The sequence below is a fragment of the Tursiops truncatus genome, chromosome 9 (assembly GCF_011762595.2).
Source record: "Tursiops truncatus isolate mTurTru1 chromosome 9, mTurTru1.mat.Y, whole genome shotgun sequence".
NCBI classification, from domain to species: domain Eukaryota; kingdom Metazoa; phylum Chordata; class Mammalia; order Artiodactyla; family Delphinidae; genus Tursiops; species Tursiops truncatus.
Window position 1 is genome coordinate 40,541,794 of NC_047042.1, and position 27,738 is coordinate 40,569,531.

Genomic DNA, 27,738 nt, shown 5'->3' on the forward strand with positions numbered 1-27,738 from the left:
AAGCATAACCAAGACACTTGACTGATACAAATTTTATTTTTCATGCTAAAATTTTTACAAATTTGATTCTGTCATACACAATTATAAGAGGAACAGTTACAAGTGAATTAAAAAAATAGTATTTGGGGGCGCTTCTATTCATTTTACTATCATAAGCATGTTTTGTTTGTTACAGGTACAGCAACAATTGTTACAATTACAGAACTGCTCAACTTGGAAATTTAGTAAGTATGTTATGATGAAGGGTAATACCTAATATAAATGAAGAGTAAGTGCCCAAACATAGTCTCACGCTCTACATTATTCTTTATTCCACAATTAGAATCATGGGTTAGAGTCTACTCAGCAATGCCATCATTCAAATATCTGACCAAGCAGGTCAACTTGGAAAGCATTTAAAATCATTTCCCAAAATCTTACTTAATTTAGTTCTATAAGGAAATTTAAGACAAAACACACAAGACAAGGCTTGCTGATATTTTATGCCTAAAACAAACCATTATACAATGAAATTATGCATGTTTTGCAATCTGGCATTTTTTCCCATCTCACACAATAACAAAAGATGAACAGTACTTACAGCATTTAGAATCACCAGAGTACAGCTGATACAGCATCTCCCAGACTTCTAGTTTCTAAAATTCTGGGGGAAGTGGGACAATTTCAACTGTAACAGTCTACAAGGTAGTAACGTTACCTCTTGGCCATTGGCCCAATACTAACCCTATTTTTTTTTCAGTATACAAAATATGCTGAAAACATTTCTCTTAAACACATTTCAATTAATGTAATTAAACAGAAGGCAACAACTTCCTTCTAGAAGAATTAGCTATAGCTATGAAAAGCTTGCCATATATTTGTTAAATTAATTTATGGAATACTTTTTGGGTCAATACAGACCATAGTGTATTTTTTAATTTAAAGCCTCTACTAAACATGAGTAAAAAGAACTAAAAATATAATCACATTGGTAGTTTTTTTAAAAATGAAAATTACCATTTTTATCCCTGTAGTATATATCACTTGCTTTTATCCAAATTAAAGGTAAATTTAAAAAAAATCCACTGTGGGGCTTCCCTGGTGGTGCAGTGGTTGAGAGTCCGCCTGCCGATGCAGGGGACACGGGTTCGTGCCCCGGTCTGGGAGGATCCCACATGCCGCGGAGCGGCTGGGCCTGTGAGCCCTGGCAGCTGAGCCTGCGCGTCCGGAGCCTGTGCTCCACAATGGGAAAGGCCACAACAGTGAGAGGCCCGCGTACCGCCAGAAAAAAACAAAACAAAACAAAAAATCCACTGTGAAATTTACATTCTAAGCACAAAAATAAACAAATATTAGTTCTAATCAGGAATTTCAGCTGACAAGTGAACATTTTTACTTTGAAATATGTAGATCTGGGATATAGAAGTGAATGTTTTGATTGAACACATTGCAAATATATCTTGTTTTCATGTAAAAATACATTTTTTAAAGAAATAATGTTTCACAGTCTTTTTATCCCACCCTCTCAAACATTTTTTCCTTAAAATAGTTTAACATCTCATTTAAAACCTGATATTACAAAAAAGACAGAAATAAAATTAATTCTTCTTAGATGTATTTGAGCCAAGTAGTTATTGTTTCCAGATGTTATGAGCTAAAAATCATGACATTCTGGTGAGTAACCTTTGGCTTACAAACTAATAACTTGAAATTCCATTCATACTGCTTATCAAGGAAGCCTGATATATATTTGTAAATTTAAATTTTTATATCTTTTATAAAGAACAAAATCCATCTAACAGATAAGTATTAATAGCTAAAAAAATGATAAACATTTTTATATTAAAGATCTACAAAATAATAAAGCATCTTAATAGTATTCTTGAAAATACTATCAAAAACCTCAGTCTTCTATATTAAGTGCAATATCCAACACATTTTTATGACTAAAACATTTTCAAAGGCTAGAAAGAAAATATGCTTATTGTAAGAACAATGATGCTTGAGTCCGACCTGTTTTGAATCTCTAATCTGCCACTTTCCAACTTATACATACTCCTTAACTTCTCTAAAACTCAATTTCCTCAGAGCTAAAATGGGGGGGGCAATGACAGTAACTACCTTAAAGAACTCTTCTGAGGGATAATAAGATAATGCACATGAAAGGTTAGTACAGTACAGTATGTGACATAGTAATTAACCAATAAATATTAGCTATACTGAGCAGTGACTTTGGGGTCAAGTACCTAACAAACCGTTTTCTTAAATAAGATATACTCATTATACAAAGAATTGTTTATTTTAAAACTTTTAAAAAACAAACAAAATGGCATGAGGGAAAGTTGGGGACATGTCCTCCAATTAAACATCCAGAATTATATTGCAATAATGATAAGGCTAAGAACCACAAATTAGACTGACATTTGAAGTCTCCTAAGTTACTTTTATTGTGTTTTGGCAGTCATTTCCTATCTATTTGAACACCACACTGTGTTATTCCCAAACTACAATTCAGAAGATCTGAAGTGAATTTTATTTTCTTGTCATGAATTCTTAGAGAAAATAATTACCTCATTGGCTTAAACAAACAAAAAAAGCATGGAAAAAATGAACACAAAACCACAGCCATTTACATGTTATGTAGTAAAGATGGTTATTAAGAAACCTCAAGCAGTTTACCTGATAGCTCTTATTTTCAAACTGTTACTGTTTCAAATCTCAATCCACTAATCTCTATTATTTATAATTAGTCTACTCTGAAACATATCTATTATCTTTACTGGAATGATCACAGAGTACTAAATTTTAACAGAAAATTAACCTACAGATCATGCTCCAAAATATTTTACATTTCCCATTTAAAACATTTAAGGTACCAGTTTCAAGATACCCCAAATCTTAGTCCATCAGTATTATTCTGATTGTCACCATTACCTACGTGAACGTTTTCTCTAATTTTTAGTTATACTAACCTGAGTCAACAGGGCTTTCCAATGGGTGTTTTAAATGACAGAGCACAGATATGGGTGACAGGAAAACTAGGTCTGGCCTCAATTAAACTATTTACTAAATATGAGATCTTCAGCAAGTCCCTCAACTTCTCCATGCCTCTTTTTCCTTTTCTAAAAGAGGAGGATCCTACTACCCTCATTTTCTGACTCACAGGATGATGGCAAATGATATGAGAAAAATATATGAAAGAATTCTGAAAAGGGCACAGTGCTATATAAATGTAATATGAAAACATGTAGGCTGGTTACGTATTAGATTTGGTTAGAATGACCAGTTTATTTAAGGTGCAATTTACGAGAAATTTATTCTTGGAATTATCAGAAAAAAAAAATTGTAACATCTTTACCACATCTTCTGAATAAGGTCTGAGAGCCGTTTTAAAAAAATCCTATTACCACATAAGAAACTGCATTGGACAATGTGACCTAAGAAAAGTTAAAGCCTCATCCATCCTTTCCAGATTTTTTTTTTTAATGGCTATAAATCTGCTTCACCTTAATGTGCTTTTGTAGTTTTATTAATTTACAGCCTGCTTTGCTCTAGGGTTCTTCTGGCAGTTACTTAACCCTCTTTGAAAGTAGTCACAGGTAATCTTTATTTTTCTACTGCTGGTTTTTCTTAACTTATTTTAAATTCCAGTTTTTTCTCACTCGAACTCCACAGAAAGTAGGTGTAATAAAGAGTTTTTAATTTAAAGAATGAATAAAAAAATTCAAAACTAAGTCAGTAAAAGCAAATGTTCTCTCACTTTTCTGTCTCTTCAGCAGATACTCTGCATGCACTCTAAAAGGATATTAAAGCTACACATCAACAGAAAAGTCCATTTAATTTACACTATATAGTTTTCCAAGGTTAAAAGATACAAAGCAGGGGGCTTCCCTGGTGGCGCAGTGGTTGAGAGTCCGCCTGCCGATGCAGGGGACACGGGTTTGACCCCAGTCTGGGAAGATCCCACATGCCGCGGAGCGGCTAGGCCCGTGAGCCATGGCCGCTGAGCCTGCGCGTCTGGAGCCTGTGCTCCGCAACGGGAGAGGCCACAACAGTGAGAGGCCCGTGTACCACAAAAAAAAAAAAAAAGATACAAAGCAGGAAAATAAATCAGGATTGATTTTTGAAGGAGGCATATCTGAAGAATGATTTTGAAGAAATGGGACATAAGGGCAGGTGAGAACAAAACATGATAAAAAATTTTTTAACAATGTTTGATTTTTACACAGTCACTGAAATACTGTTATCTCTAAGGCATTAGCTAAATGAGAAACTAGACAGGTTACTGTCAGGTATGTAGAAACAGAGCTGGAAGCCTTAATATAGGTGATTGCTGAAGATACAGGAGTAGAAATTTTGAGGCAGAAGAGGGTCTGGATACTACTCATTAAAAGATATCAAAAGATAGGAGAATGAGAAAAAATGAAATGAGAATGACATGAAAAATACAAATAGAACACACACATTAGAAAAGTGCAATTTCAAGGAGAAGGGGAGTAGTCAAAAAACATAGCAGAAAAAATATTAAAGATTGGGTTGGACTACAAAATCCATAATAAATTTAAAGGGGTGATTTTAGTTTAATAGTAAGGATGGATGAGTTAGCGATGGATTAAGGGAAGACTAAGTAGTTAAAAAAAAAAGAAGTTAGTGCATTTCACCCATTTAAATGTTCACTGAGGAAAACTTAGAGAAAGTAATATGAAAGCTAAGTAAGGGGAAACCTGAGTAGGTTTAAAGGCAGAAAGGAGGGCTTCATTAGCTCTAACTAATTAAATAAAGCTCATGTTCTATAGTTGAGAGAGTCAGACTTATAATAAGAATGTTTCAGACCCATGTTAGGCACTTTGGGAGTAAGGAGAGGGGTAACCTGATCTCTGTCACTAGGGAACATAGGAAACTACTCTCAAGCCACTTACTGTTTTTGGTATCACAGTCAGCCCCTATGCTCAGTGGTAGGTATTTAAAAGGTACTCAGAACGTGGTAACCAAAAAGGCAAAAAGCCCAAATGCAAAATGGTATTAAAAATATAAAATAGCAAAATGAATAAGTCAATAATTTACACTTGAAAACAATTTTAAATAAAATCCAAACCAAAAGTAGAAAACTTTAAAAATGTAACTGCTAGGGGCATGATATCCATGATGTGCAAAGTAATTTTTAAAAGCATAATATAGGTTTTATTTTGCTATAGCCACCGTAATTTAATAACAGGATTTCTTGGATAATTTTACCAAAGAAATAACTTCCTCCTCTAAAACATTCATAAAATTGATCATTTGGGTACCTAACAGTTCTGAAAAGTAAGTGTATCCATAATTCTTTAGTATGAAAAGCAACATTAAAAAAAGTGGAGCATCAAAATATTTTATTTCAAATCTATGTTATGCCTGATCTAATATGTAATTGGAAACATACATTCTAGAGGTTTCTGAATATCATTTTCCTTTCTTTACAAATTTTTATGAGCAACTTACTATATTTTAAATCTGTATCACTTTATTTGACATTTATTAAAGCTACATAAAAGCCATGCAGAATTTATTTACAATACTGTACATTAAATGATGTTTGAAGATTACATAAAAATTTCACACAACTATAACTAACATGGAAAGACATGTGAAACCCATTATTTAGGGGTTTTAAAAAATTTTAGGTACAGAATTCTGCAAAGATTATTTTGGTTTATTAAGTGTTATGCAAGCAACAGCTTGAAGTAAGACTGACAAAAACATGCAAATGAGTAGGATTTCAAAATGAAAAAATAAAAACATTTAGCTAAAAGCTAAAATAGCATATAGCTGAAATACTACCAAGTAGCAAAGGGAATTTATAAAACAGGAAAAAAGAAAGATTACTCTTTAAATGTCTTCACGAATAGGCCCACAGTAATTTTCCATAAAAACATTCAGAAATAAAGTTTCTCAAATTATGTTCATCACATAATTATATTCATCACAAATCATCAATTATGTTTTCAGTAGTGATTAGAGCTATGAATTTTAAATAATTATTTATTCTGTAGGAGAAGTCTTAGTCTTCCCCTTTGGGGACCAGGAACAAAGAAAACCAATCAGTAAATTTAGATTCAAGTAAAAGATCCTGGTACAAATATCATGAACACAGAGTAGAGAGTTGTAATAACCTACAAGTCCACATACTCTTAGCTGTACTTTTAAAACAGAAGTGTAAACTTTAGGTTGTTCAATTTAAGATCTCCTATCCGGAAGTAAGTACCTCATCCTTCAGAGTTTGGAAAATGTATTTCTTCTCCAGGTGCATCTCTCAGTTTTCATTGCTGTGGCTGAAGTACATTTAGATATTCAGACTGCCCCAACTGATAAGTTGTGTTCCTTCCACAATCAACGTACTGGTACCTCTCCTGGGATATCTGTTCTGAGTGTCCAAAGTAAGTTGTTGTTACAGTAACTCTAAAAACAAAATAAATGGGGAGAAACACTGAAGAGTTATATATAAAAAAGCTTTCTAAAGTGAGAACACTTTATATATCAAAATTCTCTCCAGGGAGAGATTATTTGATTAATGATAACTTAATATTGTGGACATGGGCCTTTTAGGGAATATTTCCCCAATAGACAACAGGAATGCTGGCTGAGAATGCCCTATCCAAAAATAATTATATACAAAAATGTATTTTTTCAAAACACCTATCTTTAATTAAAAATATATTTAGTTCAGTGCACTTTTAAAAATAATCACACAGTTCTCTCATCAGAGGAAAAGGTTAATCAAATGTTAGCTAATGGCCCAAATACCCAACCTATAACCTACAGTGTTTTCATGGCTTAGGATAACACCCGATTTGCAAACCAATAACATTCCTGGTCTTCACTACTGTTACTGCCGACTACAGGCAGCAAGGAATTGGGTGTTGAGCTCATCCTTCTCTCTATCCCAATTTCTACCATTTTCCCAAGTTCTTGCAAGGTTCAGATTCACTATTTAGCAGCTGTGTGATCCTTCACTACTCCTCTGAGCTCCCATTTCCTCATGTGTAAAGTGGGATACTATTTACTTCACCTCACTGCACTCCTGTAAGGCTTAAAACCCAAATGAGACAGCATTTATAAATATGTGTATACTCTAAGCCAATGTTATACATATAAAGTTTTTAAGCAAAGAATCTCTCAAAAAAAAATTTGTACTTACTGCATCATGAGTACTATGTTATGCACTTTGATGGATGTCAGTGTACAGAAATCACTGTTAAAGAAAAAACAATGTGAATAAACACAAACTGACATTATAAATTTAAAATAGTTTAATTACAGTTCCTCTTCCTATGTTAAAGCTAACAGATATACTATTAAGAAGATATAATAAATAAGCATTTAATGGTTGAGCATTTTCTGTATCTCAAATGATGATTAATATTTTCATGGCTTCTTATTCTATGCCTTCATACTACAGCAGTTGTAGAGTTGTCTACTTATTATTTTCACTTTTTGTTTACCTTTTGAAATTTTAGTAGCCAGTTTATTAGTTACTCAGAAATTCTATATCAAGCTGACATCAAAAGATGATAAAAATATATCACTATTTTTTACTTAACAAGAGCTAATAATCATTTAGACCTAATTTAAAAGCTTTACAACTTCAAACCAGCAATAGAGTTCTAAACATCATTAGCATTTTTAGTCCTCCTATACTAAATCAGAAACAAATACTAGAATATGTGAGATTATGATTCTCATAACATAGTAAATAAAGAGTGCCATGGTGTATATGATCCTAATTCTGAAAATGAAATTATGTGTATACGTATATATACAGTAACATTATACATGTTGAAAGGGAGAAGAGAAGAAGAGAGATGATCAGAGGCCAGAAGGAATATTCCAAAATGTGGTCTTGTCACTTCTAAGATGATGGGAAATTAAACATATATATATATATATTCACACCTACACATACTTACTCTTTATAATTTAATGAGAGAAAATAATTAAAAATCAGAACTTACAACATATAACTCATTTCTTCTGCTATGACAGTAGGTACTGTATAATCAATCTGAAAGGCAAAAAATAAAAATAAATCAATACAGAACAGGATCAAAACATCAAGTATTTCAGATACATTTTGTAACTTCAAAGAGTTTGGAAATTTCTCCCTTTATGGGTTTGATTCTAGGACTTTTTCTTACACATGTATGGGATACAATTCAAAGTCTAGTTCTTTAAGAAATCCCCCATCTCCCTCAAGTTAATATGATACACAAACTTGAGACTTGTTTAACCCCTCCAAAGTATTTCATGAATGACGCTTACCTGTTTCATATCCAGTGGACCAATATTGGTAATGTTGTTTAAGCGTGCCTTTCCAATAACTGTTTTTGAAAACTGAACTTGTGCAGTGATGTTTTCAACTTCAACAGAATAATAGTTATTGTTCGTTATATTTAGTGTGTTCTGAAAAAGAAAGGAGGCACAAAATGTACAAGTTATCTTAGAATAAGCATAATATGAATCAAAATTAATACAGAAGATGACTCTCCAGCTGTGGCTATGCTTAATTTATTAGGAGGAAGGAAAGTATCACCAAAAATGTCAAGAACATTCAATGAACCAATTATATGGTTTTATGCATGAGTACTATGTTTTTTTTTTTTGTTTTTGCGGTACACAGGCCTCTCACTGTTGTGGCCTCTCCTGTTGCGGAGCACAGGCTCCAGACGCGCAGGCTCAGGGGCCATGGCTCACGGGCCCAGCCGCTCTGCGGCATGTGGGATCTTCCCGGACCAAGGCACAAACCCATGTCCCCTGCATCGGCAGGCGGAGTCTCAACCACTGCACCACCTGGGAAGCCCATATGCATGAGTACTATGTATATAAAATGCCTACAATGAACACATACTTTTAAAAAGTAGGCCCAGAAAATGTATAGTACAAGAATACAGAAAAATGAATGTTAGAAAATGTATTTGTAGCCTTAGCAAAAATTCAATAAAAAATTCTAAAATTTCATCAAAAATTTTCTAAATGTTAACATGTACATCTTCACTGACTAAGCTACTTCCGATTCGATTAAATACAAAGACAACATTTTAAAATGTTAAACACAACTTTAAATAAACTTTCTATTTAAAAAAACTAGTATTTTAACTACATGAGTAGAGATTTCTAGCAGGTCACTTTTGAGAAGAAATGGGATAGATTCAAAACTGGTTGGAAAGAAATGCAGTTGTATCATTTCTATACTTAACAGCTGGGGCCAACTTTTGCAATTCTAACTTAAAACAATTGTTTCAAATTATTTTAGAAAACAGTCAAAATAAAAAAGAAAAATGTTAAATCAAGAAATAACAGATAGGGTTTCCCTGATGGCGCAGCGGTTAAGAATCCACCTGCCAAGGCAGAGGACACGGGTTCAATCCCTGGCCCGGGAAGATCCCACATGCCACGGAGCAACTAAGCCCGTGCAACACAACTACTGAGCCTGCGCTCTAGAACCCGCATGCGACAACTACTGAAGCCCGAGTGCCTAGAGTCCGTGCTCTGCAACGAGAAGCCACCACAATGAGAAGCCCATACACCATAACGAAGAATAGCCCCTGCTCGCCGCAACTAGAGAAAGCCTGCGCACAGCAATGAGGACGCAACACAGCCAAAAAAAACCCCCACAAATTAATTTATAAAAAACAAATTTTTCTGAATTAAAAAAAAAAATTTTCAATCAGGTTGATTGAATCCATGGATGCAGAACTGGTGGATATGGAGGGCAGACTACATGTTAATAGTCAGGCCCGGATAGAAGTAAAGATATACATTATGGTATTTTTCAAATGTCTTACAATGATAATTAAACATTTTCATAATTAGAAAGACAATAAATATTACTAAAAAAGAGTAGGAATAGTAATATATACTACTCATTTTAAGAAACAAAAGTAATACTATATAATTACATTTCTCAAAATACTGATAGAAAACCTACAGAAATCTCACTTTTTTTTTAACATCTTTATTGGAGTATAATTGCTTTACAATGGTGTGTTAGTTTCTGCTTTATAACAAAGTGAATCAGTTATACATATACATATTTTCCCATATCTCTTCCCTCTTGCATCTCCCTCCCTCCCACCCTTCCTATCCCACCCCTCTAGGCGGTCACAAAGCACCGAGCTGATCTCCCTGTGCTATGCAGCTGCTTCCCACTAGCTATCTATTTTACGTTTGGTAGTGTATATATGTCCATGCCACTCTCTCACTTTGTCACAGCTTACCCTTACCCCTCCCCATAACCTCAAGTCCATTCTCTAGTAGGTCTGTGTCTTTATTCCTGTCTTACCCCTAGGTTCTTCATGACATTTTTTTCCCCTTAGATTCCATATATATGTGTTAGCATACAGTATTTGTCTTTCTCTTTCTGACTTACTTCACTCTGTATGAAAGACTCTAGGTCCATCCACCTCACTACAAATAACTCAATTTTGTTTCTTTTTATGGCTGAGTAATATTCCATTGTATATATGTGCCACATCTTCTTTATCCATTCATTCGATGATGGATACTTAGGTTGCTTCCATCTCCTGGCTACCGTAAATAGAGCTGCAATAAACATTTTGGTACATGACTGTTTTTGAATTATGGTTTTCTCAGGGTATATGCCCAGTAGTGGGACTGCTGGGTCATATGGTAGTTCTATTTGTAGTTTTTTAAGGAACCTCCATACTGGTCTCCATAGTGGCTGAACCAATTCACAGTCCCACCAGCAGTGCAAGAGTGTTCTTTTTTCTCCACACCCTCTTAAGCATTTATTGTTTCTAGATTTTTTGATGATGGCTATTCTGACCATTGTGAGATGATATCTCATTGTAGTTTTGATTTGCATTTCTCTAATGATTAATGATGTTGAGCATTCTTTCATGTGTTTGTTGGCAATCTGTATATCTTCTTTGGAGAAATGTCTGTTTAGGTCTTCTGCCCATTTTTGGATTGGGTTGTTTGTTTTTTTGTTATGGAGCTGCATGAGCTGCTTGTAAATTTTGGAGATTAATCCTTTGTCAGTTGCTTGATTTGCAAATATTTTCTCCCATATTGAGGGTTGTCTTTTGGTTTTGTTTATGGTTTCCTTTGCTGTGCAAAAGCGTTTAAGTTTCATTAGGTCCCATTTTTTTATTTTTGTTTTTATTTCCATTTCTCTAGGAGGTGGGTCAAAAAGGATCTTGCTGGGATTTATGTCATAGAGTGTTCTGCCTATGTTTTCCTCTAAGAGTTTGATAGTTTCTGGCCTTACATTTAGGTCTTTAATCCATTTTGAGCTTATTTTTGTGTATGGTGTTAGGGAGTGATATAATCTCATTCTTTTACCTGCACCTGTCCAGTTTTCCCAGCACCACTTATTGAAGAGGCTGTCATTTCTCCACTGTACATTCCTGCCTCTTTTATCAAAGATAAGATGACCATATGTGCATGGGTTTATCTCTGGGCTTTCTATCCTGTTCCATTGATCTATCTTTCTGGTTTTGTGCCAGTACCATACTGTCTTGATTACTGTAGCTTTGTAGTATAGTCTGAAGTTAGGGAGCCTGATTCCTCCAGCTCCATTTTTTGTTCTCAAGATTGCTTTGGCTATTTGGGATCTTTTGTGTTTCCATACAAATTGTGAAATTTTTTGTTCTAATTCTGTGAAAAATGCCAGTGGTAGTTTGATAGGGATTGCATTGAATCTGTAGATTGCTTTGGGTAGTAGAGTCATTTTCACAATGTTTATTCTTCCGATCCAAGAATATGGTATATGCATACAGGTCTTTTGTCTCCTTAGGTAGGTTTATTCCTAGATATTTTATTCTTTTAGTTTCAGTGGTAAATGGGAGTGTTTTCTTGATTTCACTTTCAGATTTTTCATCATTAGTGTATAGGAATGCCAGAGATTTCTCTGCATTGATTTTGTATCCTGCTACTTTACCAAATTCATTGATTAGCTCTGGTAGTTTTCTGGTAGGAGCTTTAGGATTCTCTATGTATAGTATATCATGTCATCTGCAAACAGTGACAGCTTTACTTGTTCTCTTCCGATTTGGATTCCTTTTATTTCCTTTTCTTCTCTGATTGCTGTGGCTAAAACTTCCAAAACTATGTTGAATAAGAGTGGTGAGAGTGGGCAACCTTGTCTTGTTCCTGATCTAAGTGGATATGGTTTCAGTTTTTCACCATTGAGGATGATGTTGGCTGTGGGTTTGTCATATATGGCCTTTATTATGTTGAGGAAAGTTCCCTCTATGCCTACTCTCTGCAGGGTTTTTATCATAAATGGGTGTTGAATTTTGTTGAATCTATTGAATTTTGTTGAATCTATTGAATTTCTCTGAATCTATTGAGATGATCATATGGTTTTTCTCCTTCAATTTGTTAATATGGTGTATCATGTTGATTGATTTGCAAGTATTGAAGAATCCTCGCATTCCTGGAATAAACCCCACTTAATGATGGTGTATGATCCTTTTAATGTGCTGTTGGATTCTGTTTGCTAGTATTTTGTTGAGGATTTTTGCATCTATATTCATCAGTGATACTGGCCTGTAGTTTTCTTGCTTTGTGACATCCTTGTCTGGTTTTGGTATCAGGGTGATGGTGGCCTCATAGAATGAGTTTCGGAGTTTTCCTCCCTCTGCAATATTTTGGAAGAGTTTGAGAAGGATAAGTGTTAGGTCTTCTCTAAATGTTTGATAGAATTCACCTGTGAAGCCATCCGGTCCTGGGCTTTTGTTTGTTGGAAGATTTTTAATCACAGTTTCAATTTCAGTGCTTGTGATTGGTCTGTTCATATTTTCTATTTCTTCCTGATTCAGTCTTGGCAGGTTGTGCATTTCTAAGAATCTGTCCACTTCTTCCAAGTTGTCCATTTTATTGGCATAGAGTTGCTTGTAGTAATCTCTCATAATCTTTTGTATTTCTGCAGTATCAGTTGTTACTTCTCCTTTTTCATTTCTATTGAGTTTTCTCCCTTTTTCTCTTGAGGAGTCTGGCTAATGGTTTATCAATTTTGTTCATCTTTTCTAAGAACCAGCTTTTAGTTTTAGTGATCTTTGCTATTGTTTCCTTCATATCTTTTTCATTTATTTCTGATGTGATCTTTATGATTTCTTTCCTTCTGCTAACTTTGGGGTGTTTTTCTTCTTTCTCTAACTGCTTTAGGTGCAACGTTAGATTGTTTATTCGAGATGTTTCCTGTTTCTTAAGGTACGATTGTATTGCTATAAACTTCCCTCTTAGAACTGCTTTTGCTGCATCCCATAGGTTTTGGGTCGTCATGTCTCAACTGTCATTTGTTTCCAGGTATTTTTTGATTTCCTTTTTGATTTCTTCAGTGATCACTTCGTTATTAAGTAGTGTATTGTTTAGCCTCCATGTGTTTTTATTTTTTACAGATCGTTCCCTGTAATTGATATCTAGTCTCATAGTGTTGTGGTCGGAAAAGATACTTGATACCATTTCAATTTTCTTAAATTTACCAAGGTTTGATTTGTGACCCAAGATATAATCTATCCTGGAAAATGTTCCATGAGCACTTGAGAAAAATGTGTATTCTGTTGGTTTTGGATGCAATGTCCTATAAGTATCAATTAAGTCCATCTTGTTTAATGTATCATTTAAAGCTTGTGTTTCCTTATTTATTTTCATTTTGGATGATCTGTCCATTGGTGAAAGTGGGGTGTTAAAGTCCCCTACTACGAAAGTGTTACCGTCAATTTCCCCTTTTATGGCTGTTAGTATTTGCCTTATGTATTGAGGTGCTCCTATGTTGGGTGCATAAATATTTACAATTGTTATATCTTCTTCTTGGATCAATCCCTTGATCATTATGTAGTGTCCTTCTTTGTCTCTTGTAATAGTCTTTATTTTAAAGTCTATTTTGTCTGATATGAGAATTGCTACTCCAGCTTTCTTTGGATTTCCATTTGAATGGAATATCTTTTTCCATCCCCTCACTTTCAGTCTGTATGTGTCCCTAGGTCTGAAGTGGATCTCTTGTAGACAGCATATATATGGGTCTTGTTTTTGTATCTATTCAGCCAGTCTGTGTCTTTTGGTGGGAGCATTTAATCCATTTACATTTAAGGTAATTATCGATATGTATGCTCCTATTCCCATTTTCTTAATTGTTTTGGGTTTGTTATTGTATGTCTTTTCCTTCTCTTGTGTTTCTTGCCTTGAGAAGTTCCTTTAGCATTTGTTGTAAACCTGGTTTGGTGGTGCTGAATTCTCTTAGCTTTTCCTTGTCTGTAAAAGTTCTAATTTCTCCATGAAATCTGAATGAGATCCTTGCTGGGTAGAGTAATCTTGGTTGTAGGTTTTTCTCCTTCATCACTTTTAATACATCCTGCCACTCCCTTCTGGCTTGCAGAAGTGGGGGTTAAAGGAGCCACTGATTCGGGGACTCTGGCTCACTCAGGCAGGGGGGAGGGAGCGGTATGGATGTGGGGCGAGCCTGCGGCGGCAGAGGCCAGCATGACGTTGCACCAGCCTGAGGCGCGCTGTGCGTTCTCCCGGAGAAGTTGTCCCTGGATCCTGGGACCCTGGTAGTGGCGGGCTGCACAGGCTCCTGGGAGGGGAGGTGTGGAGAGTGACCTGTGCTCGCACACAGGCTTCTTGGTGGCAGCAGCAGCGGCCTTAGCGTCTCATGCCCATCTCTGGGGTCCGCGCTGATAGCCGTGGGTCGCGCCCGTCTCTGGAGCTCCTTTAAGCAGCGCTCTTAATCCCCTCTCTTTGCGCACCAGGAAACAAAGAGGGAAGAAAAAGTCTCCTGCCTCTTCGGCAGGTCCAGCTTTTTTTCCTTGACTCCCTCCCGGCTAGCCGTGGTGCACTAACCCCTTCCGGCTGTGTTCACGCCACCAGTCCTGCCCCTGCAATCTGACCGAAGCCAGAGCCTCAGCTCCCAGCCCCCGCCCACCCCGGTGGGTGAGCAGGCAAGCCTCTTGGGCTGGTGAGTGCCAGGTGGCACTGATCCTCTGTGTAGGAATCTCTCCACTTTGCCCTCTGCACCCCTGTTGCTGTGCTCTCCTCCGCGGCTCCAAAGCTTTCCCCCTACGCCACCCACAGTCTCCGCCCTCAAAGGGGCTTCCTAGTGTGTGGAAACGTTTCCTCCTTCACAGCTCCTTCCCACTGGTCCAGGTCCCGTCACTATTCTTTTGTCTCTGTTTATTCTTTTTTCTTTTGCCCTACCCAGGTACATGGGGAGTTTCTTGCCTTTTGGGAGGTCTGAGGTCTTCTGCCAGCATTCAGTGGGTTTTCTGTAGGAGTTGTTCCACGTGTAGATGTATTTCTGATGTATCTGGGGGGAGGAAGGTGATCTCCGCGTTTTACTCTTCCACCATCTTCCCCCCGTGAGAAATCTCAGCTTTTTTCTCACTGTCATCCAGTTAAACCTAATGTTTATCTATATAATAAACCTATTTCCTATTTAATGTTCACACTTTCTCAATTTAGTGAAGTACTAGTACCCCTAAAAGTGGGAATTCCTGAATAATTATTTAAAATAAAGTAAGATATTTACATTTAAATATACTTTCTGGTATCTAAAATGGCCCAGCACATAAATTTTATTACTTTTCATTATAAATTTACAGTTATTTAATAGTAAAACAGACTCTGGAGGTTGGCCAAAAATATCCGCCCACTGTTTTAAACCCCACAGAAAAAGGGAAAATTTGTTCCTTTTTCCAAATGGCTGTTACAGTGGAAAAATACCCAACAATAATTCCCCAATGATAGGAAATGATTTACAATGCGTACTGTGTTATGTTTTATGCATATATATTTTTTCCATGTATATAGTTTTTTTTTCCGGCTGCGCAGTGCAGCTTGTGGGATCTTTTTTAAAAAATATTTATTTATTTAGGCTGTGCCAGGTCTTTGTTGCGGCACGTGGGATCTTTAGTTGCAGCATGCAGGCTTCTTAGTGGCAGCATGTGGACTTCTTAGCTGTGGCATGCATGAGGGATCTAGTTCCCTGACCAGGGATCAAACCTGGGCCCCTTCTGCATTAGGAGTTCAGAGTCTTACCCACTGGACCACCAGGGAAGTCCCAGCTTGTGGGATCTTAGTTCCCCAACCAGGGATGGAACCTGGGCCTTCAGTAGTGAAAGAGTAGAGTCCTAACCACTGGACTGCCAGAGAATTCCCAGGGTTTTAAAATTTTTTCTGTTTTTTTTTAAAGGTTGACAACGTTTGACGGTACACCATGAGGATAAATGAATTCATGGGAGTTCTTTTTTTCCTATAATTAAGTAGTAATTCCACTTTAACATACATTCCATTTCACTTCCTGTCCCTGTAAATCCCCCTCCTCCCAACCAGCACCACAGGCATCTCTACCTCAGCCTCAAGCATACCAACCACCTCTTTGAGGAAAACCAACTGAAGTCCAATATCTCTCTTCCAAACAAATCACTGCCACACAGATGTACCTTAAAGCCTGAAGCAACATATATATTCCTTTTTAATAATACGGTGGTTTGCAAACCATGCTTTTTTCAAATAAATGTTAACATGTAAAACAGGTACAAGACCTTCTCTGAGGTGTTTGTTTGTTTGCTTGTTTGTTTTCAAGTGTGGGAAGGCTGCAGAGTCCTATAAACCACTGTCCTGAGAAACACAGGTTTTCACACATACTAATTTGCAAGAGAAATCATTCACTTGTTCTCTACCTTTTAAAACAAGGGAATGGTCTGTTAAAGATGGCAAAAATTGTGTTTCACAAAACACAAGGAAATGAAAATGTTACATGTATAACATGTATTGAACTAACTATGTTAACATCTGGCTAGAAGCTATTCAGAGTCAAATGCTGAAAAGTAAATAGATTGTAATTACTTTTTTCCCAGTAATTAATTGTTTTGTTTATTTTACCCTCCCAAAGGCATCTTCAAATGCTAAATGATTCTGAATACACAGAATTTGCCAATTTGCCATTTTCAGCAGAATCAGAAATGACAGAAAAGGTCAATATAGCAGACATACAGAAAGAAAACTGAGTAAGTGTTACCTTTAATGTTCTCTCAATAAGGACAAAGGTGCTGCTTAACATGATAAAAGAATGAAGTCAGGGCATCCCTGGTGGTGCAGTGGTTGAGAGTCTGCCTGCCGATGCAGGGGATACGGGTTCGTGTCCTGGTCCGGGAAGATCCCACATGCCGCGGAGCGGCTAGGCCCCTGAGCCATGGCTGCTGAGCCATGGCCGCTGAGCCTGCGTGTCCGGAGCCTGTGCTCCGCAACGGGAGAGGCCACAACAGTGAGAGGCCCGCGTACCGCAAAAAAAAAAAAAAAAAAAAAGAATGAAGTCAAATATTTTTAATATAAATATGTACTTACCGTGATATTTAAATATATTGTACGCTTTGGAACATCATAACTGACGTATGCCGATTTTACACCAATGTATTTCACGTCGATAGAGCGAGGGAAAAGGAAAAACACAGCCAGTCCAGAAAGAAGCAGACAGACAAACACAGAAGCCATCACATACAGTTTTCTGAAAAGGAAAATGGAACATTTAAATATACATGCATCAAAAATTACATAATGAAACATTTAGAGAAGACATTTTCATTTTGAATTTTTCCCTTTTTATACCAGCAGGAAAAGATGTATGACTTTTACCAACTTTTTACATTATAAAAGTATTGAACAGACTTAGTTTTGAATCTATTGAGTGTTAAAATGGTCTCCTTAAAAGACATATTTACCTTTTTGGAGACTAGGATTTCAGGCTTATTATAGATAGAACATTTACTGTGGTGATTCCCAAACCAGGCTGCTCATCAGAATCAAGCTGGGGAGCTTTATAAAAGTATAGATTTCAAGACTCCCTGATGAATTCACTGAAGCAGAATTTTCACATATGAGTTTTGGCATTATATGATTCCCTAAAGTGACTGCTCATCAGAACCACCTATGAAGCCCTTAAAAATGTAATGACATAACCATATGCCTCATCAGTCTCACTAAGACAGTCTCTTTTGAGTTTCCTCATCTGAAACTATTTATGTACTCCTTTTTACGTATTTTTAAAATAAATTTATTTATTTATTTTTGGCTGCATTGGGTCTTCGTTGCTGCGCATGGGCTTTCTCTAGCTGTGGCGAGCAGGGGCTACTCTTCTTTGTGGTGCACAGGCTCCTCATTGCAGTGGCTTCTCTTGTTGTGGAGCACAGGCTTTAGGCGCGTGGGCTTCAGTAGTTGCAGCATGTGGGCTCAGTAGTTGTGGCTCACGGGCTCTAGAGCACAGGCTCAGTAGTTGTGGCGCACGGGCTTAGTTGCTCCACAGCATGTGGGATCTTCCCGGACCAGGGCTCCAACCCGTGTCTCCTGCGTTGGCAGGAAGATTCTTAACCACTGTGCCACCAGGGAAGTCCCTGTACTCCTTTTTAAAAATATTGTTTACATTAATCATGTCTGCTTTGAAGATGCTGTTAAACTGTTTCTTTAAAATCAAGAAAGGGGATATTATTATGCAGAGATAAGACAAGGAAAAAAAAAAAAACTCGCATGACTTTGCTATTCATCTACCTCCCAGATGGAAGTGTTTCTCTTCCATCTCTCACTCTTTATTTCCATAGATGAAAACTGCCTCTTATCTTTAGGTTTACCAACAAAACTAGAGTTTCAAGACACTGCAGTCGGCCCTCCAGTATTTGTGGGTTTCTAATCCCTGAATTCAACCAACCATGGATCAAAATTTCCCTCTATGGTTGGTTGAATCCACAGATTTGAAACCTCAGATGTGGAGGGTCGACTGTACTATGCCATTTCATATGAGGGACTTGAGCATCAGCAGATTTTGGTATATGCGAGGGCTCCTGGAAGCAATCTCCCCATGGACACTCAGGGACGAAAGAATTTCCCTGGTTTCTCCAATAAACAGCACTCTGTCAAAGCCCATAGCACCCTTCTTTTGGCTTCTTTTTCTGTCTTGCACGTCACTTAGTTTATCTTTTCCTTAGATTCTAGCCATCCAAAAAATTCTTGTTTTATCCTTTCCTCCATCCTCTCTTCCCTAAAGAGAGATCTGTACCTAAATGCCCTGATGGATCTCATCTTATCCCTCACAACAGTTATTTCAAGTACCTCTTGCAGATGTTTTATAAATGTTTCTGCGTATTTTAAGTTGTCCAAGTTAAGAAAAGAGAGCAAAATGGTTTGTCAAAAAACAAAATAGGGCTTCCCTGGTGGCGCAGTTGTTGAGAGTCCGCCTGCCGATGCAGGGGACACGGGTTCGTGCCCCAGTCCGGGAAGATCCCACATGCCACAGAGCGGCTGGGCTGGTGAGCCATGGCCGCTGAGCCTACGCGTCCGGAGCCTGTGCTCCGCAATGGGAGAGGCCACAACAGTGAGAAGCCCGCGTACCGCAAAATAAAATAAAATAAAATAAACAAAAATTCACTAAATCATTACTACTTGACCTGTACTACTGTCTGGAGCAAAGAGAGAAGTTCCCACTCACTCACTCTGGACTTCCAACCTGAGTAGGGTGGTGACCACTACTGGATTACCTAATAGGTAGTTTATTTTATTTTTTATTTTTTATTTTTATTTTTTGCGGTACGCGGGCCTCTCACTGTTGTGGCCTCTCCCGTTGCAGAGCACAGGCTCCGGACGCGCAGGCTCAGCGGCCATGGCTCACGGGCCCAGCCGCTCCGCGGCATGTGGGATCTTCCCGGAATGGGGCACGAACCCGTGTCCCCTGCATTGGCAGGCGGACTCTCAACCACTGCGCCACCAGGGAAGCCCCTAATAGGTAGTTTAAACACACACTTATAGTGCCCATTATACACCAAAACACCTTATAAAGGTATAAAAAAAGTTTAAAAATCATGATAAAAATGTGAACATTGTTGGATTTTTTTACACTTTAGTGTTTTTATTTCTCATGGGCAGGTGAGCCCACCACACTCTGGTATCTAGGGCCTGTAAGTCAGCTCTAGGTGTGACTATATGAATCAGTATTCAAAATTACTTTGTGCCCAAAGCTTACAGCCATAACAAATATTACTAAACCTGGTGGGACAATAAAATAACATTCCACTTAGTATTTCATACCAAATTGAAAAATTGGCTAGTTCACTGATGAAGTACATAGATCTCCATTACAAAACTCATCAGTAGTAATTTTTCTTATGGCTCTAGGGACAGTAACAGAATCCTGCAAAGTATACAGTACTGATGAAGTTATAAAGGTTGTGTGGTTTATTTGGACTCAAGTTACAATTCTATATCTGCCATTTCATATTTGCAACATTTTAGGTAATTTACTCTTCTCCTCCATTTTAAAACCTGTAGGTTTGTTTTGAGGATTAAATGACATAGCTAAAGTATGGAGACAAAAGCAATTAATAATTTCTTGACTACCCCATCACAACTCCAACTTATAAAGAACCACAGTTTTCCCAAAATATTATAATTTTACTACATATTGAGAGTTACTGTTTTTTATTACAAATTTGAAACTCCTAAAAATTCTTGAGGAGCTTCCTGTAAGTTCTCAGATTTCTTAGCTTACTACAGGTGCCAGGATCTGGTCCTTGTTATTTTCTCTAGCCTCATCTGTACCACTTTCCCACAGCGCTGTTTACTTTAGCCATACATCTGAAGGCTGGACCACTCCTCTGGCCCTTTCAGGTGCTATTCCCTCTGCTTGTTAGGGTTAGGAAATTAACCCTAATTTCTTGCACATTCGTAACTGTCTATATATTATAAAATAAAGGGTCAGACTGACTGTTTATAAACTCCTGGGTTCATTTTCTTTCCATGATGACTTAGACATGCTGTTCTACTGCTTTTGTGTTTAAAGCATTGTGGTCAAGAAGTAACATGCCAATCTGATTTTCTATCCCTTATAAATTAATCGATCCTTTGCTTGGATGCTCAAAGGGGCTTTTCAATTTTCTGTTTTTACCTTTGAAGTCCAGTAATTTCATTAAGAAGGGTTGATTATTTCCAAAATTATGGTATGTCTTTTCTTTTTTTAAACTTTTTAAAAAAATATTTACTTATTTATTTGGCTGTGCCAGGTCTTAGTTGTGGCACGCAGGATCTTCTTGCCTCATGCGAGATCTAGCTCCCTGACCAGGGATCAAACCTGGGCCCCCTGCATGGGGGGCACAGAGACTTAGCCACTGGGCCACCAGGGAAGTCCTTGTCTTTTTTTTTTGAAGATGTTGGGGGTAGGAGTTTATTAATTAATTAATTAATTAATTTTTGCTGTGTTGGGTCTTCGTTTCTGTGCGCGGTCTTTCTCTAGATGTGGCAAGTGGGGGCCACTCTTCATCGCGGTGCGCGTGCCTCTCACTGTCGCGGCCTTTCTTGTTACGGAGCACAGGCCCCAGACGCGCAGGCTCAGTAGCTGTGGCTCATGGGCCCAGTTGCTCTGCGGCATGTGGGATCCTCCCAGACCAGGGCTCGAACCCGTGTCCCCTGCATTGGCAGGCAGACTCTCAACCACTGCGCCACCAGAGAAGCCCAAGTCCTTGTCTTTTCAATATGTAGATTCACGTATTGCTTTACTTCAGGGAAGTGATCTTGAATTAAATGTTTGCTATTTGTTCAGTTTGCCTCCTTTGATTTTCTTCAGGGACTCCAATTACATTTATGCTCAATTTCCTTGGCTTGTGTTCTACACCATTTCTCTCAAGTACTTTTCAAGAACTTACCACAATCAGGAATCCTTTTTTTATTTAATGACATAAAGTATATGATGGTATAACTTAACAACCTGATAGCATTTTTCCTTTGAATAGTTTTAATTAAAATATTTACTTATACATAATATAAAAAGCAAAAAATACAAAAAAATCTGCCATTTTCTTATAATCACTTACGTTCTTCTTGGCCTTAATCTCTGATCACTGTATGGAATTAATGCCACCAGTTGGTTTTCTTGTCCTAAAAGTAAAAGAATTAGATTTAGAAATTTATTAACATGATTAATTAAAAATTTAGTGGTTCCTCATCAAAGTCTGGTTTGGAAAGACCAGAATACTACCTGGTTCTCATCTCATTCCTTTAGTAAACTGCTCTCAACATCTTCAAAAATTATCCAGTAGCAGCTGAGTGCCAAAGCAGATATTGTGTTTTTTCATACCTAGATTTCTAACTAACAAAAATATTATAAAGAATGAGAAAGAGTAACTCTTTCTTCCACTGAGAAAAAAAATCTAAAAAGTCCCAGCTTTCAGAAGATCTGAATTTACCAGGCCTTCCTTCACCCAGTTTTCTATTCCCCACAGTTTTCCATTAAGACTTCAGTTTGATTATCTGAATGAGAGCAGAAGAAACATATTGTTACCGCTGTCCTGAAACCCCTATAACTGCAGAGGTTCCTACACTATCTCCCCTGAAAACCAAAACTGACACATATTAAGTCTCATGCTCCAAGAACCCCTATTTATACACAGTCTTCCAGGACTCTTTCAGGTCACACACCTCTCCACATTAAGTCACTTCAAAATTCAGTATTTCTTGCTTGGGTTGAGCATTATCTATATGCTTTAATGGATAAATGGACTTTTAAATGCCAATTTTCCAATCTTATCACAACTTGGCTATTTGTATGAACTATCAAAGCACCGCAGTCAAGTTCTCTTTTAAAGCTTTCCATAATACTTTCATTATTCCTCCCTGCTCCCTCCACAAGTCCCCCCTCATCTACACTCCCCCTACCATACCCACATATAAATAATATATATAATATGTATGTGTGTGTAAGTGTGTGTGTGTGTGTACATATCCTATCTTGTTTGGTGGTATTCATCTGTCTAACCTGCAACTGGTTAAAACCAACCCTTTGGCGACTGTGCCTATATCCACACAGCTAAAAGTAGATAAAGAAACACAAACAACTATGCTCACTAGTCTCATTTAGATTACTATCTCAAGTGGCCCTTAATAATGCCGCCTATATTTCTCTAGTTCATACTCTCAATCTGGGGAATTCCCTGGTGTTCCAGTGGTCAGGACTCTGTACTTTCACTGCCGTAGGGCTGGATGCGATCCCTGGTCAGGGATCCCGCAAGCCGTGTGGCACAGCCCCCCCCCCAAAAAAGTGCATACTCTTAATCTGACTCTCCCAAACTACAATTTCATAACTTCCACTTTCTCTTCAAACCTCCAATATCTTCTCCCTTATCCTTACTCTCAGCTCATGATGTGGCAAAGAGAACTTCCACAAGCTACCACCACATCTACCCACCCACCCACCCACCTGCCTCTGTGTCCATATACTCTACCTTCCCTTCTACTGCTGGGAGCAAATTGCCCATGCTTCTCTGGAGGAGCAGCCCTCTGCACTTGTGCACTAGATCTAATAATTGTCCTCTGTTGCCTGCATTATCAATGTTTTCTCTATGGAAAAATCTCATCAGCATACAAACATATTACTCATTCCATCTTTAAAAAATTCTTCTCCTGATGTACAGCCCCCTCTAGCTACCACCTCTCTTCTCTCCTTTTCCTCTGAAACAGCAAAACTCCTCAAAAAAGCTATTTTCTGACTCTAACTTTGCTCCTTCTATGCACTCCTGATCCTACTCTACACATGCTACACATACTTCTGCAGACTACCAAAACTGCTCTTGTAAAGGTGGCCCCTAAATCACCAAATCCCATGGCCAGTTCTCAGTCCTCACATTACTTGATCAGGTCTAACACAGTTGATCAATCTCTCCTCTACCAAGGAGTATATCTTCTTCATTTATCTTCTAAGACACCACAGACAAAGGGATTTCCTACTTCTACTCTAGCTGCTCTTTTTAGTGTCCTTTGCTAATTCTTTCTCATGTCACTGACCCAAAATGTTGCAATGCCCCAATGTTCAGTGCTAAAATCTCTTCTGTTTTCTATTCACATTGACAACCTTGGTGCTGTCATCCAACTCACCTGAAGTATCATCTATACACTGATGACTCCAGCCTAGGCCTTGCATCTGAATTCCAGGCCCTTATTATAACTAACTTCCTATTGAACATATCCATTTAGATGTCAAATATGCATCTCCAAACTTACATATCTAAAACTGAGCTCCTGATCTCTCACCTGACACATACACTCAAACCTTCTTTTCTCCATTTTAATAAATGGCTACTCCATTCTTCCAGTTGCTCAGACAAAAAATCCCTCGAATTCCTCCTCAATCTTACTATCCACAATGTACATCCAGGCTGCTAAAAATGCCTACTAGCTATACCTCAAAAACATAGTATCCAGATTGCAAAAATGAGACTCCAGCCCTCTCCCTGCCCCCAGCCTGGTGCATTAATACCTGTAACTACAATAATCCTTTTATTCTCAAATACTGCTACCTCTGCAAAGATAAAGCCTTATATTGTCATTTTGTCCTACCCTCGGGGTCTCTCCAGGGTCAAATATCAATTCAACCAAGCAGAAAATGAGAATAGTACAAGGTACTTTTACTATTGCTACTTATTGCCATTGCTACTAAAGTAGCCTACAAACAGCAGGTGGAGATTACTCCCTACTGACTTCCCCTATGACATGCCACAAACTGATTTTTTTCTCCTATATGGCTCATCTTCATATACCATCCCTCTTCATGTAGACCCTTTAAAAAATAACTAATTAGTGCATGACCAACTTATTATTATTCTTTAAATAACAAATCAGAAATATTAGGTCACCACATTACTTAAATTGCTCCTAACACTCAATATGGCAAGGTGACTGTGACATGACTTCTACTGATGCCAAACAGGACTAAAAGTTTACAGTCAAGAGATGCTGTATATCTGCTATAATTGCAGGTGGTAAAGAAAAGATACTGGAGGTAGAAGAGTGGTTTTCATTATTGCTTTAGGACCCTAATTAAAATCTTTATGTTTGTTTCTTTGTGTCCTTTTGACTGACGATAACTGATATGAAGTTTTAACTGTAATTCTAAGTCTTTTAAAACATAAAGGGTTGTGCTCAGACCCACGGATTTCATAGTATTTGTGCAAACACTTGGAATCATTCTTTAAAGAAAAAACAATGCAATAACACATACCCCTAGGAATTCTTCCTGTTCCTTGACAAGTGGGGCAAGTGACACTGTCTCTTCCTGTAAATTCCACATATGGAAACTGAGAGACATCTCCACTTCTTCCATCTTCATTATGTATTTCACTATTAACCAATCCAGTCCTTATATTTTCAGTGGATGTGACTCCATCATAAGCATCTTCTTTATTTGAATGTAAAGGCAAATGAGAAAAAGACTTTCCCATGTCTAAGAAAAAAAAACATTTTACAGTAAACTTCAGTCAAGATGTATACTCAAGAACATTATAGGATATTTATACTGATCAAATTAATTTAGAGCAACCTTCAAGGGAGCGTTGAAATCACTATCTGGATTAGAATTATACTCAATCAAAATAATGTCTGAAACAAGGGAGCCATTTACTAGAGTCCAAAAGTGTTTTTCTAACAAAATATTATGAAATGATATATCAGAGTTATGATAAGAATGGGCTTTCAAACAACATTAAAATTTGACAAAAGTCTCCACTTTCTTAGAGTTCTCTGAAAAGAAACACATGGACTTCACTTTTCTTAGAATAAAACAAAAACACATTCTACCTTTAAATCAATTAGCACTGAAGGCAAAAGTGGCTTTGGGCAGATTACAACTAGGTATCACCAGGAAATATCAAAGTAGTATTTTTCAGCCTTTTAAAATTCATGCCCCTATGTGATAAATAAAATCCCCAATCTTTCTCATCCTCACATTTCTTGCTTTAAACATTTAAATACTTGCAACAAAAAACAGCTCAAAAAACCTCCAGATTTTTCTTTCATTCAACAGTTGGTGGAGTTAAAATTATGAAATTAATATTCTAAAATATTGACTATAATTCACCAATACAAAGCAGCAAAATTTAGAACATTAATTTCAAAATTTTAGGATGACAGTATCAAAAATACAGAAGGGAAATTAAATATAAATTTAAAGACAAATAAAAATAAATAATTAGTGCTAGTACCTATATCAAAATAACCTCTGTAGATAGGTAATGCAGTAACACTGCAGTTTAAGCCACAATTTTAAGTATTAAAAAGACTTAAAAAGTCATATATTCTAATCAGTTGACATTCTGAGGACAAATTAACAAAGCGGGAAAGCTGAATTTAAAAATAATACATTCCTTCTCTTTCTAAATTTGACCATATATTTTTTATCAGTTCCTAAAAATAGATTGTTAAAGACATTCATATAAAGAGACATATTTCTTTAAAAAATTCGAACTGATATGAATGAGGAAAACTGACACTCAAAATAATTCAATTTATCTTATGCTATGAAGAAAAGTTTGCTTTTTAAAAGTGGCATGCCATCCATGTGTTAGGGTCACCCAAACACACTGTAAACAGCAGGATAAAAAATTATACGACTCGTAGACAAACTTAAAACTTCAGAATGATGAATAAAGATGCTGATTTTTACTATTTTTAAAAAATTTATATACACATTGCCCATTAAGTTAAAAAACGTGAATGATTTATGACTCCTAAAAATGCATTGTTTTCTCTTGATTTTGCTCGAAGACATCATATGCAAGCCAAACCAATACTTGCCAGTCACAGGTGGTTCAGGGGTGAATTAACATCACTGTCCCCACACACTTTGACCTTGGGGCCTATGTGAAATATTAGATGAGCTGGGATCAATGGGCCTCAGTGGCACCCTTTTACGATCTCAGTTAACAGAGGTATAGGGTGCCTCCCACTGGAATGCCTTAAGAGGGGAAAAGACACAGAAGGCAAGAACAAGTGGCTCTCAGTCTGGGCCTGCTTTCTATACTTACGTAACAGTTGCCTTGATACAGTCGGCCTTGGACTGGTGTTTGTTTTATCAAGGCTAATGGACAAGTGCCAGACTTCGTCAGGTACTGGGCATCCCTGCCCTCCCTACTGGATTTTCCCCAGAGCACTGCTAAGTTTAACAACTTTTATTCTTGGAGACTCCTTAGTTTATAATAAAGAGGTGCTAGGCCCCTGTGCTCAATATTTTTATCAAAATCCCTTAATGTACTTAAAACCAACCCGAACTTTAGACTCCTTACGAAAAAAGGAAAAAAAAGTACATGACTCCACCCAATTTAAATGGGTCGTGATCTTCCGAACGAAGGAAGTCGGCGCCTTTCATAAGCTACATCAACGAAACCCAGGATACAGCCTGCCTACTTTGGAAAGGTTAAAGATAAAATACAGGCAGTCGGGCAAGAAAACTCAAAAAGAGGAAAACCAGGGGCCACCTGGCCACTCAAGGTGTGGGGACCTGTAATCTCTCCCGTGCGCCCGGCTAGAGCCGAAGTCCGGAGCCCCTAGGCAGGAAGCTGGGCCCGGATAAGAGGTGATGACACACCTCCATAACCCAGCCCAGAGCGCCTCCCCGGTCTCCGCGCGTGTCCAGCGGCCCCGTAGCCTCCCCTCCTCCACCTCCTCGTCCGGCTCGGCTCTTCCCAGGGTGCCCGCTCGGCCCCGCTCCCTAAGGGGACCTGGAGGCTGCGCGTCCCGGGTCGCTCACCGGCATGCGGGGTGCTACGCAGTCCCGAGTTGCTCCGGCGCGGACAGGCCCGAAGACAGGGTCACGGAGTCCTTAGTCCCGGGTGCTGGGGCTAGAGCAACGGGCCTGCAGCGACGAGTCGCCGCTGGGTCCGGGTGGGGGAGGGGCGGCACAATAACCACAACAGCTGAGGCCCCTCTCTGCTGCAACCTGCGCCCGAGCCTGCGCAGAGC

General features: G+C 37.9%; 1 protein-coding gene and 1 non-coding gene across 2 annotated transcripts; both read right to left on the minus strand.

The window, feature by feature from the left end:
- Positions 1-17: 17 nt before the first annotated feature.
- Positions 18-27,738, minus strand: TMEM106B (transmembrane protein 106B). Its single transcript, XM_019928031.2, has 8 exons — positions 27,527-27,738; positions 25,004-25,225; positions 21,825-21,888; positions 17,320-17,479; positions 8,275-8,415; positions 7,968-8,017; positions 7,154-7,207; positions 18-6,414 (listed from the first exon to the last, which is right to left on the minus strand). Exons 2-8 carry the CDS (start codon positions 25,221-25,223, stop codon positions 6,276-6,278), a joined length of 828 nt encoding a protein of 275 aa, XP_019783590.1. The 5' UTR covers positions 25,224-25,225; positions 27,527-27,738; the 3' UTR covers positions 18-6,275.
- On the minus strand, positions 15,955-16,029 carry TRNAR-CCU (transfer RNA arginine (anticodon CCU)). Its single transcript has one exon. It is a non-coding gene; the product is annotated as a tRNA-Arg (tRNA).